General features: G+C 42.3%; 1 protein-coding gene across 1 annotated transcript; it reads right to left on the bottom strand.

Annotated features, from left to right (window-relative positions):
- Positions 1-8,298: 8,298 nt before the first annotated feature.
- Positions 8,299-10,605, bottom strand: LOC123429842 (NAC transcription factor NAM-2). The gene is made up of 3 exons (XM_045113820.1): positions 10,112-10,605; positions 9,587-9,906; positions 8,299-9,472 (listed from the first exon to the last, which is right to left on the bottom strand). The coding sequence occupies exons 1-3, from the start codon at positions 10,341-10,343 to the stop codon at positions 8,807-8,809; spliced, it is 1,218 nt and encodes a 405-aa protein (XP_044969755.1). The 5' UTR covers positions 10,344-10,605; the 3' UTR covers positions 8,299-8,806.
- Positions 10,606-12,364: the final 1,759 nt, after the last annotated feature.

The following is a 12,364-nucleotide window of genomic DNA, read 5'->3' on the forward strand; positions in this document are numbered from 1 at the left end:
CTTCTCCTCTGCTATTTGTTCGTCGGGATTGAGTTCTTACACAACTTCGTATTTGCTTTTGGGGATCTGCATGTCAGTATCGTGGGGATGGTCAACGACAAGGTGTGGCTGAACACGCAAGTTCCCTTCACGCTTGACGACGGCATCGGCCGCTCGGTTTCATCGGATAGCGAGTGCAACTCGACAATGGCTTGCCTGTACGAGAGTTCAAGATGTATTTTAGGGGTACAGTTTTAGATTTTTGTTTGGATTCCATTGTTGGATGCTAGTTGTGGGATTGTCCAATGCCGCAACTTCAATCTTCACTAGATTGGAATGATGTTCTTGTTAGGACGAAAGTGCAAGAAATATAATAATGGGAGTTAAACCTGCAGGTTGTTAACCCTCTCGAATTAATTTAGTAACTCAGTTCCAAGCTGATCGTAATCTCCTACAGATTGGATAGACGGGTTGTCCTCCTGCCTCAAAACAAAGGAAAAAACTGCACACCACTACCTGCCTGGCCTTGCACTCTTGTCTCCCAACGCTGAAAACATTGATTGTCCTGTTGTGATGTTGTCGCCGCTGTTGTCACAGACCCACACCCCCGAGAGAGAAACATGTAAAACTGATGGGCGTATACAGTTAAATTAACTGAATCTAGTCAGGGTCATCTCATCGGCGTATACAGTTTTTTTTGCGGGAATGGCGTATACAGTTACGGTACTGTTTTTGCAATGGATAAATTGACTAGAATTGTTTCTACCTCTTTATACGTGAAAGGTGAAATCCCCATATCATCGTCTCCAATGTGTGTCCATCTTCTTCCTCAAATTTGTTTCTTCATATCACTGTAGGTTGCTAGAATGTGCTAGTCAAATACGTAAATCTGTTGTGAATAGAAGGTGTGTATATATGCTGAATTTCACCGTAATGCTACATTTTTGTCTTTTTTAACATTGAATGGCTCTAGAATAATTTCATACAGTTTTTTATTTAGAGAGTCAGACAAATAAACACCATGATGTTTATTTGTGTGATATAACTTTTTTTCTTGACCGTCCATATTTCTGGATATTTTTCAAAAAGTTGAATATCTTCAAGATACAGAAAAGGAAGCGAACTTTATAAAGAAAAGCCTTTATGGAGAGTCTCAGAAAGACTGCATCATAGCTATCGAAATGGCCCAGCAAAAGAGTGGCTTCTGTATGCACTTATCTAGTTAACATTTGTATGGACTACATTACAACAGTAGTCTGGTTTGATTCCATAATGTTTACACTTTATGGTATATTTGAAGGTATTTCCTCGTGCTCCTCCTCAAGATCAGGTGAGGCGTTGCTTCTCTCCATCCCCTCTGTTACACAATGTTTTTTGTTCTTCATTCATGCGCTGGTTCCAAACAAAATATGTAATGCATTTCTGTGATAAAGATTTGTGAAGAACTACCTGCCATTGAAAGATGTGTGATATTTTACTCAAACTCTTTTCCTGCGAGTGAAAGTTCTGCGTTTTTTTTATATTTTGGACATATACGGTACAAAAAAACCACATAAATCTATTACGTACTAGTTCTTTTGTTGCTTAGATAAATCAAAGCATACTGCAATGTCGACTTCTTTGTTTCATATGATTATATATTGTGGTATATGTTATGTTAAAAAATGTCCTTGAGAGATCTACGATTCAGTAATATGATTGATGTTTGTGATATAAAAGCTTTTCTACCCGTCCTTGAATATAGTCCACTAGATTACAAATTTTGTTTTTTATCTAATAATAAGTACGTAGCTTAATGTTCTGTGGGGAAGCATGGGAGACTTCTCAAGGAAACTGTATCATATACTTTGTTGACATTTTCCATGCCATTTGTAGTTATTACCTTGTATTTGTCAGCGCTTTGAGATGTACCAGCAACATAAACATTGAGTTTCATGTCCCTGCTCGTCGAATGTTCACTTCTGTTTCGTTACTTTCTTACTTGTAGGTTGACTTGGTTTGAACTTCGTGTCACACACTTTTCATGGATTAATATTAAGGAAACTCCTGTTTACTCTTGTTACATAGTAGATGTAATGTTATTCTCATTTGTAGGAACAATAGGATTTTAAGAAATTTGGACATGTAATTTTGGACATAGTATACTAGTTTCCTTGGTCTGAAAGCCTTACCATCAGTTTTTTTATTGCAGGCGGCAATGGCAAGAGCATATTGTGCACAGGAAGAGGATGAGAAGAAATTTCTGGTTTTCATCGAATCTTTGTGCAACACTCTTTATGTGCGATTGTGTACTTGTTGGGTTCTTTTTCTATGCACTTGCACTTGCAGAACTATTCTTTTGTGCACATGTAAAATTATTTTGATGTCCCTTGTTAGGCGTTAAACTTTAATGCCTCGAGTCGGTGGATGATGTATTGTATTTGATGTGATATGCTACTGGAATGAAATATACATTTTATTTGCAATATTTTATTCTGTTGTACTTATTTTTAATGGGCCTATCTTGAGATATGCGTGCTTCTAGCAAAAAAGTGCTTCAACCCAAACAAATCAGACATTTTCAATAGTAAAATAGGTATTAGGGCAGGCCCATGTAGGCTAGATTGGCGGACAAGGATCTGAAATTCATGATGATTCCATTTGGTCACTAGCAATGCCACGACAGCTTGGCCACGTCAGATCCTATGTGGCTCACACAAATGGGTAATGACCAAACCAAAATTTTGGTCGATAGAGACCTACGACCAAAATTTTAGAAAGGTCATGTTTGTTCATTCTTGACGGCCAACTATTGACGTTGTAAATTTGGTCAAAAAAGGTCAATAAACGACAACAATGACGAATCAATGACCAATATAGGGAGTCATAATTGACCTTATTTCTTGTAGTGGATGTTGCTACTACTTTGCTATGCTTAATGCTTGTCACTAGGGCCCGAGTGCCATGATTTTAGATCTGAACCTATTGTGTTCTTGATCCTATCTTGCAAGTGATAGTCACCTACTATGTGTTATGACCCGGCAACCCCGGAGGGACAATAGCCGGAACCACTCCCGGAGATGACCATAGTATGAGGAGTTCATGTATTCACTAAGTGCTAATGATTTGTTCCCGTTCTCTATTAAAAGGAGAACCTTAATATCTCGTAGTTTCCATTAGGACCCCGCTGCCACGGAAGGGATGGACAATAGATGGCATGCAAGTTCTTTTCCCTAAGCACATATAACTACATACGTAATACATGCCTACATTACATTGGCGAAGTGGAGCTAGTTACATATCTCCCCGTGTTATAATTGTTGCATGATGAATGTCATCTGGCATAATTATCCATCATCGATCCAATGCCTACGAGTTTTTCCTACTGGTCCTTGCTACGTTACTTTGCCGCTACTGCTGTCACTGCTGCTATTGTTACTGCTATTTCTGTCACTGCTGCTACTGTTACTGCTACTGCTGTCACTGCTGCTACTGTTACCGTTGCTACTGTTGCTATCACACTACTTTGCTACTGATACTTTGATGCAGATACTAAGTCTTTCAGGTGTGGTTGAATTGACAACTCAACTGCTAATACTCGAGAATATTCTTTGGCTTCCCCTTGTGTCGAATCAACAATTTTGGGTTGAATACTCTACCCTCGAAAACTGTTGCGATCCCCTATACTTGTGGGTTATCAGCGGTGGCTCCTCTCGGACCTCGACGTCCGTGATTGTGAACCTCGGAGGCGACCTAGCAACGGCGGCTACTCTCGGATCTCGGCGGCGGCGAATGGCTCGGTTATGACGGGTGAGGCATCTTGATGATCAACTTTGGGAAATAAATCGAGGGGATGCTGATATTTTTGTCATGTGCGAGCAGGAGAGACGAAAGAAACCAAACGATGGTGGGAGAAGAGACAAAAAAACACAGAGAAAGGTGGGTGGTGATGCGAAAAAACATGGAATGAAGGCTACCAAGTCCATATTAGAGTAGAGATTTATTTATCATGATTTAGATGTTAACTTTCTTAAAATCTGTTATTTGGTTCCTTAAAATATGTTGTTTGTTTCCTAAAATAAATTGCACTAATGAGAGAGATCGATTGATTTGGATTAGTTAGGAAAGTTATATTAATATATGTTATTTTTTTCCTACAACAAATAGCACTCATGAAAGGGATCGTTGGATAACTTAAGAAAGTTAGATATGTGATTTGTTATACTTAAGAAAGTGCTGGTTTGTGATAAAAAAGTAGAGAGAAAATTGAACCTATATGCTGGGGTGGGAGGGGATGGTGGGAGTGGAGACGGAAAAAACCAAACAAAGGTAGGAGGGGAGACGAAAATAAACTGGTGAGCGTCGGCTACCAACTCCCCCATTACGAGTAGAGATGAACAATCCATGGTCTTTATATGTGTCCACCAAGCACCTCGGCCCGCATCTGACGCCCATGGTTGCAAGAGCATGTAGCTGCAAGTGAGCTCAACACTGACTCGTGTTTACCATGTACATGATAGTACCTTCATCGTATTCACAAGATTACCTCGTTTCTAGCGTGTCCTCGTTGAGGCTGTAGATGGAGATCCAGCCGCGTTGCACCAAGCATTTGTACACGTCCAGAGCTTGGATCATGCGGCACCATGCGACAAGCACGTCCCGGCGCCCCGAGCGAGGGCTTTCCCTTGTCGGTAGCCACCACGACATAGCCAATCCAGCTGCACTGCTTGCACCGATGCCTCAGATAGATGCTCCTCACGTACGCGGTGGATGGTCGTGGCTGAGGGAGTGTCTTATAGGTACCAAATGACCTGGTACACGGCAGCATGGCCAACAGCGTGCATGAAGGGTCAAGGCCTGAGTGGAGTAGCGATGGTAGGGGAGTACCCGAGGAGGTAGGAAGGAGGGAAGGAAAGGGCCTTGCGGCTGACGCAGGAGGAGATTGGGACGGAGGACATACATTAGGTTCCAATGTAAGGGTTTTTTGGCGTTTTCTATTCATCAATCGGTTATTTGTGGGATAGAAAAAAACAGTGATTGGTGGGTGGGGAAGATCGATGGGAGGGGGGTGAGTGGGGAGTGGGAACAAACAAAATGAGTGACGGCCTAGGTACTGAGACTTTAGGAGTAGAGATTATTTTTGGCACGGTGACCAAGGCACAATATTATAGAAAATTTTGGACAAAATTATCCTCGGTTAATTTGTTGGTTAGTGACAAGTAAATCAATTAGAAAAATAAAGGAAGAGATACACACAGTCGAAATAGAGATTTTCTCCCTTTCCAAAAAAGAGATATGTGCAATCGTGAGACAGATACGTTTCTTTCTTTTGCATTAATTAGAGAGATCAGTTAGGAAACTTAGATATGTGTTCTTTTATACGTTAGGAAAGTGTTGAATTGAAAGAAAGGAGTGAAGAGATTCTTTCCTTTTTCTACAAAAAGAGATACATGCAATAGTGAGAGAGACTTTCCTTTCTTTTGCATTAATTAGATAGACCAGGAAAGTTAGACATGTGATCTTTTGTACGTTATAGAAGTGTTGATTTGAAAGAAACGAATGGGGAAAATAAATAAATCGATGGATGAGAAAACCAATGGAAAGGGGTGATGGGATGTGGGATGAAAATAAAACTGGAATACCAAAACAAACCAGTATGAGGCTACGAACTACTCAATTAGGAGTAGTTATAAGGGGCTTTCCTGAAAAAATTCAACCATGGGGGCCATGGTCCCATCGCGGCCCCAAGCTCCGTCCCTGGTGTTGTTGAGATTTTGTTGTCGTCGAGGCGGACCATAGCATGGTATCGCAAATTCGTGGCTACAAGTGATTCGCAAGATAAGATCGAGATAATATTTCTAACTTTTTTCTTGAGGAACTAATTTGTCTAACATTAATTGATATATTTAGCTAATTTTCTCGTCAACCTTGGCCACGGATAGTTGCACATTATTGTACATGAAGTCTTTAGAGTACAAATTAAACAAAAATTCTATTTTAAATATTTATCTTAATTTATATTATTAATGAGTGGAGATAGATAGGGATGGTTGGTGTTGACCATGCATAATCTCGTATATTTGTGGTTGCAATCGACATTGTCATGCATGACATTCGAGCCATATATATACCTCGTGAACTCAGTTGATTCTCTAGTCAGTGTTTTCTAGAGAAAATTGCACATGTATCATTGTGCCTTAGCTGATATGACAGTCTTTAGAGTAGAAGTTCACCAAAATATCTACTTTTGAATCCATATTTATATATTGAGGGATGGAGATAAGGATGGTTAGTGTTCACGGCCTCATCAATCTCATTGTCTTCTTCCTTTCTTGACCAATCTCAACGCGTAGAGAAAAGTAGGTACCTGGTCTAGAATGCATCAATTGTGCTCCGCAATATGATTCGAGTAAAAGAAGAAATCTCAGCAAGAATGGTGGAAAAGATCAGACATGCTACTGATATTTAAAAGAAACCCTAGGAAGCTAATCATTTATTTTTAAGGGTTTTCTTAAAGACAAAGCAAAGTTACCAAGTTTCTCATATTAGATATGGGCTACATTTGTCATCTCAACGTACGGGGTCACTCTCTCAGCAGGGCCGGGCCTACAGTTGTACAAACTGTGCAGCCCGCACAGGGCCCATAAAGTTTAGGGGCCCCAAATTCTTGTATAAGCTTAGTATGTATTTCTGAAAAAAAATGATCCTGGACATTGGGCCTCTCATGGCGCTGGGCTTCTCTGGCTGGCGCGTCCGTAAGGTTGCTGATCCATCGATGGGAACCAGGATCGTAGGTTCCCTAAAAAAAAGGATCGGGATCGTGGGGATTACTCAGATCGATGGCAAAAGGAAAGATGGCAAAAACACACGGGCCTGCGTCGCTACAGGCTAGAGGAAACGGGATCCTAGCGTAGTCGGATCAATCGACGACACTCCTCAGACCGCCGCTCGATTGAAACGGGATCGATGGGTGACCGCAACAATTCCAATTTAGGGGCCCCAAAGATTTTGCTGATTCCCAAAATTTTCTCCTAAGTTTCAATGACAGGTAAAATCCTCTTTCTATAATCCCCAAGTTAATCTATTTTTCTTCTGTCAATTTGATTACATAATCTTCGTATAACCCCATTCTCTATAAACTTGAAGTGAAAAGGGAGGTCTAGGCATCCAAACGCAAGGGGATTATCTATAGCCAGTTGTCACATCTAGCAGTACAGTGATCCACAGGCAAAGTTAGCAAGGGGATCGCAAAACAAAGTCAATCCTTCAGGTTCTTTTGTTTCAATTTCATGCTATAATTCGTGTGTTGTTTGTGTGGTAAGATTTCATCTAGAAAAATAGTCAATCTTCGTGTGAACATTGATTTGAAGATTGCTTACCGCCCCTACTGCATGGTAGAAAAGTATTTTCAGCTGAAAACAATTTTTCCAATGAATGTGGGTGATTCTTAATATATCATATATTCCTATTACAGGTCTATTTTTCTAGTGCGGTAGGCCTTATTTTAGAGTTTGGCACAGGGCCCCGTATTTTGTCAGCCCGGCCCTGTCTCTCAGCTAAGGTTACACCTCAAGTTCATCATCACTATAATATGTTACAAATGTATTTCATAACCTTAAGCTTTGGTTGGCTAGTGAGTGATGGGTCCTATCAACGACGTAGGGAAAAGTGGAAGGAATAGTGAATTTCGAGGCATTGATCTCATAGTCTGTAGTGAGGAGATGATCCTACATTGCGGATGGTGTTGGAGCAAATGGCTATCCTCGTCGTTGGCAATTAAGGTGTCTAATTAAGGGACGTACGGATGTAAAACGTCTAACATGTACCCGTTTATCCTGGCCTTTGGATATAGTCGAGACCAGAAGGAAATCACAGTGGGTCCCACTTAAAACTTTTTGTAAGCCAGTAAGAGACCCTACAGAATCATGGCACACATCTAAGGAAATTGAATGAAAGATTGGATAGAGATGTACTTACACCTTTCGCGCAGATATCTTTCTCTAGTTTATGGATGGCAGTACTTACATCTTACAGGAGAGACGATTAGGAAGGCAATAGAGTGAACCATTTTGGACATGTGACAACCATTGAGCACAGTCAGTGCTTAGCTGCATAACTGAAGATAATGTTTTCAAAGAAAAAAAACATCATGGAGATAACACCACATTTTCCAAATAAATTTATATAAAAACTTCTATTTGTGTATAAAAGGTCGGCGTGTATCGGCCATTCACATAATAACTAATCCATAGTAGGATATTATTTCATCCGTTCCAAAATAATTGTCTCAAACTTAATGCAATTTTATACTAGAGGTAGTACAAAGTTGAGACAATTATGTTTACAAATCTCAATTCAAATATGAAAATATCATTAAATATGTCTAATAGTAGGTTATACAATATACGCCCATGTAGATCAATCATACGCGTGCATGCAATGACCATGCATGCCCTATTTACACACAAGCCTATTACACGCCAACCTTTTATATGATGAGTAGACCCGGCCAAAAATTATATCTGACTGGGGATTGTAATCAACTGCATATATATATTACTCTATGCTACAGTACGATACATATATGCATATGAAACTAATATCCTACATGTTCTGACTTTTTTTTTTTACTTGGAAAATATTCCTAGCTAGGTATATGGTGAGCAAGTTCGCACAAGTACGTGCCCATGAGGCAATGCAGCCATATTATCCATGCAATGGTGATGTGCATGCTAATACTCAGTGCTCACTGAATGCGACTACCACTAACTGCAACAGCTACTGGCTAGCAATGTTGTACGACTTGTTAAAGTTATGCATGCGCATACGTGGTGTTCATATCATTTGTTCAGGGATTCCAGTTCACGCCGGATATTTGAACGGGATGCTGGAAGGCAGAGGCGGCGGCTCCGGTGGCTTCTGGCGCGAGCGGGGCGCCGAGGATGACATGCTGTTGATGGTAGGTCCCATCTTGCACGGGGAGATGATTCATAAATGGAGGCATGACGTTCATCGCATTGCCTCCACCGTTGTCCACCGCGCAGGTTCCCGCGCCAGCCATGTCGGCCGTCGATGACAGCGACATATTTCCGACGTTTCTGCTCCTGTTAAACCCAGGAAAATTCCTTGCATGTGGGAGGATGCCAACGGTTGACGCATCGAGCCAGTTGAATTGGGTTGACGATGACGGGGCGAGAAACTGTTTGGTCGGAGCCGGGCTCCCCCTCGCCGCCGCGGCTAGGTGGCTCAGCGAGGTGGCGCCCGCCGAGAGTCCGGCGTCCTCTGCTGTGAGCAGGCCGTCCAGGAAGTTGTCCTCGTGGCTGTCCTGGTGATGGAGCAGTGAAGCGTAGTTGCTGCCGTGCGCCCCTTCACCGGTCATGCACGCCGTGGCATACGGAGGGTATGCGGTGACGGCGTCCTCCACGGAGTCCTCGCACTCCATGCTCCTCTGCTGATCCGCGGCGGCGGCCTTGTTGATCTTCTTGTATATGCGGCACAGCACCCAGTCATCCAACTGGTGAGACGACGTGCACCAATTAACTTCATCAACCACAATACCCTAAGCTCGATATAGTACTTAAATACGGAGATCGGTTACTGCTTGACCGTGCGATCGGTCGACACGTACCCTGAGAGAGGCAGCCCTGCTCCCTCCGGTCACGGGCGGAGGTCGGCTGGTGGCGGCGGAGCTAGACGCGTCGGTGAGGCGGTACTCGTGCATGATCCAGTTGGTTTTGAGGCCCTTGGGCGGCTTCCCGCGGTAGAAGACGAGCGCCTTCTTGACGCCGACCTTCTCCCGGCCGCACCCAGAGGCCAGGATGGGCTTGTCCGTGCCGGTCGCCTTCCAGTACCCCGACGTGGCCGCCCTGTTGGGCCGCGCGCCGTTGGGATACTTGCGGTCGCGCGGGCTGAAGAAGTACCACTCCTGCTCCCCGAAGGTCGCCTTCTCTGATCGATCCCGAGCGAGCGCATGAACAAGCACGACAGGATCACATACATAAACCATCTACATACATGTGTACTGAAACAATATAAAAATACTTCTTGCACAGTAGTGTACAAGCATGATGGATGGATTCGATCTATTATTTAATTGCACCGGAAAATTTACGGCGCTTGATAAGCACGACGAGATATTTACATACATACGTACCGGGGAGCTCCCATGGGTCGAACTTGTAGAGATCCACCTCGGCGATGATGGTGACAGGGAGCGGCACCTTGGCGGCCTTCTTCTTGAGGTAGTGCACGACCAGCTCCTCGTCTGTGGGGTGGAACCGGAAGCCCGGCGGGAGCTCCGGCGCCGAGCCCTGCTGCGGAGGCGGCGGCTGATGCCGCGGCGGTGCCGAGCCGGAAGATGAGTCCGAGCTGCCCATGGACCTCATCAAACCTTCCCCTAGCTAGCCAACAACAAACACAGCAGATGATCCCACCAGAGTATATATTGTGGTGCCTAACTCAACTGCCAAAGCTTCTAGCTGGTGTGAAGGAACGGACTGGGATTTGTTACGGCGACGGTTTGGAGGAGAGATGAGGAGAGGAGAGGCGAGCGGGCAGGCGAGTGATCTGCGGTGGAAATTCTGGTGGTTTGGGGGCGGCTGTGCGACCGTGAAACCGTGGCGAGGCGAGCAGGGGAGATGCAGGCCATCGGCGGGGGGCAGTGTGGGAGGTGCGGAAGGCATTGGCCCGAGAAATACGGCTCCGTTGTACCCAACCCGTCGCCGCTGGACACGTATGCCGGCCGCCGCTCGTACCGCGTGTCAGATCGCCACCGGACGGCGCGCGCTCGCGCGACCACGGCCACCCGTTCCGCTGCTCTTATTAAATATTTTTTTGAAAAAGAAAGAAGAGAGTACTGCCGGCTTTTACCGGGTACCGCATAGGCGTTGGGTACATTCTGCGATTCGTGCATACGAATTAGTCGTGTACCAAAGTAGCAACAGTTTCTAAATGATTTTGTTAACGTGTGTATTAGCACACCATAGATACCGTAGAGCCACATCGCTCTTAATACATTGTGTACATCTTTCGGATCCCTACATCTAGGTATTTGTCTGAACTAGCAAAAGGGCACGTGCGTTGCAATGGGAGAAAAAAAATACCACACGTTTTTAATCTTTTTATAATCACTAGCAAATATGCCCGTGCATTACAACGGGAGACAAAAATATTACGTTATAGCCAAATAAGTATAATATAGCTCAATACCTCGACATATGAGCATCCTCTATTTTTCTATTTAACACGGTGTTCCATCATGTTGCCATCTATCTTTTCTCCCATCCTCGTTAATGATGGTCATGGTGTTCCTGTGGTCAAATTTTATTGATTGATGTTTACTTATCTTTTTTTCTGAAATGCATGGACAACTTTTTGCACAGTCTATGAACCTTTTAAAATTGGGGAATAATTTTTTGAAATTCGTGATTTTTTTAGTTTTTCTCAATGTTGTTTTTTTATTACATAGACATTTTCTTTGAATTCATGGATATGTTTTGAATAAATGATCATTATAAAAATCATGAACATTCTATATTTGCTGAATATATTTTTCAAAATTGTGAATCACTTTATAATATGTGAACAATTATTAAAAGTCATCAAAAAAATTTAAACCGTGAATGTTTTATTATTTCCCGAACCTATGTTTCAGTTCCAAAACATTCTATGGTTTCATGAACATTTTTTTTCAGAACTAAAAAATTGAAATTTTGTGAAATCATGAATTAATTTAAATAAGAAAAAAATGAATTAATAAAACATGGGCTGGCCCATGAACTCGTGTTGGCTGCTATCAAAAGAGAAAAGGCAGCGTTCATGTGATCAAGTTTCGTCAATTGATGTAAAGTTATCTTTTTTCTGAAATGCATGGATAGCTTTTTCACTCAGTGAACATTTTTAGAATCGATGGACCTTTTTGTAAATGGGGAAGAAATTTGGAAATTCGTAATTTTTATAGTTTTTCTCAACATTTTTTAAAATTGCATAGACATTTTGTAAATTATTTAATAATATGCAAATATTTTTTTAAACCATCAACATTTTCTGAATCCGTGAACATTTTCTGATTTTTTGAGCCTTTGTTTTAATTTCCAAACATTCTTTGATTTCATGAAGTTTTTTTTCAAAACAAAGAAATGGAATCCCAGAAAATTTCAAACTAATTTAAAGAAGAAAAAATATTGAAATAATAAACTATGGGCTGGTCCATGAGCCCGTGTTGCTATAAAAAGAGAAAGAATAGGGGATGATAAATAAAAGCAGTGGTTCCACGGATCGAACCTGGGTCTTTCCCGTGGAAGACACGCGCTCTAGCCACCAAGCGACGCGCATGCTCGTGATTCTTCTAGTTCTCAGATATTAATAACCGCAGGTGACGTCGGCTTTGACAGAAAAAAAATCCAAA

This window comes from Hordeum vulgare, chromosome 2H (genome assembly GCF_904849725.1).
Source record: "Hordeum vulgare subsp. vulgare chromosome 2H, MorexV3_pseudomolecules_assembly, whole genome shotgun sequence".
Taxonomy (NCBI): Eukaryota; Viridiplantae; Streptophyta; class Magnoliopsida; order Poales; family Poaceae; genus Hordeum; species Hordeum vulgare.

Excerpts from the sequence above, each read along its gene's own strand:
- LOC123429842 (XM_045113820.1), bottom strand. The coding sequence starts at position 10,343 with ATGAGGTCCATGGGCAGCTCGGACTCATCTTCCGGCTCGGCACCGCCG. Across the intron at positions 9,907-10,111 it reads CGACCCATGGGAGCTCCCCG|AGAAGGCGACCTTCGGGGAG; the intron begins GTACGTATGTAT and ends GGGATCGATCAG. Across the intron at positions 9,473-9,586 it reads GCAGGGCTGCCTCTCTCAGG|TTGGATGACTGGGTGCTGTG; the intron begins GTACGTGTCGAC and ends TCGTCTCACCAG.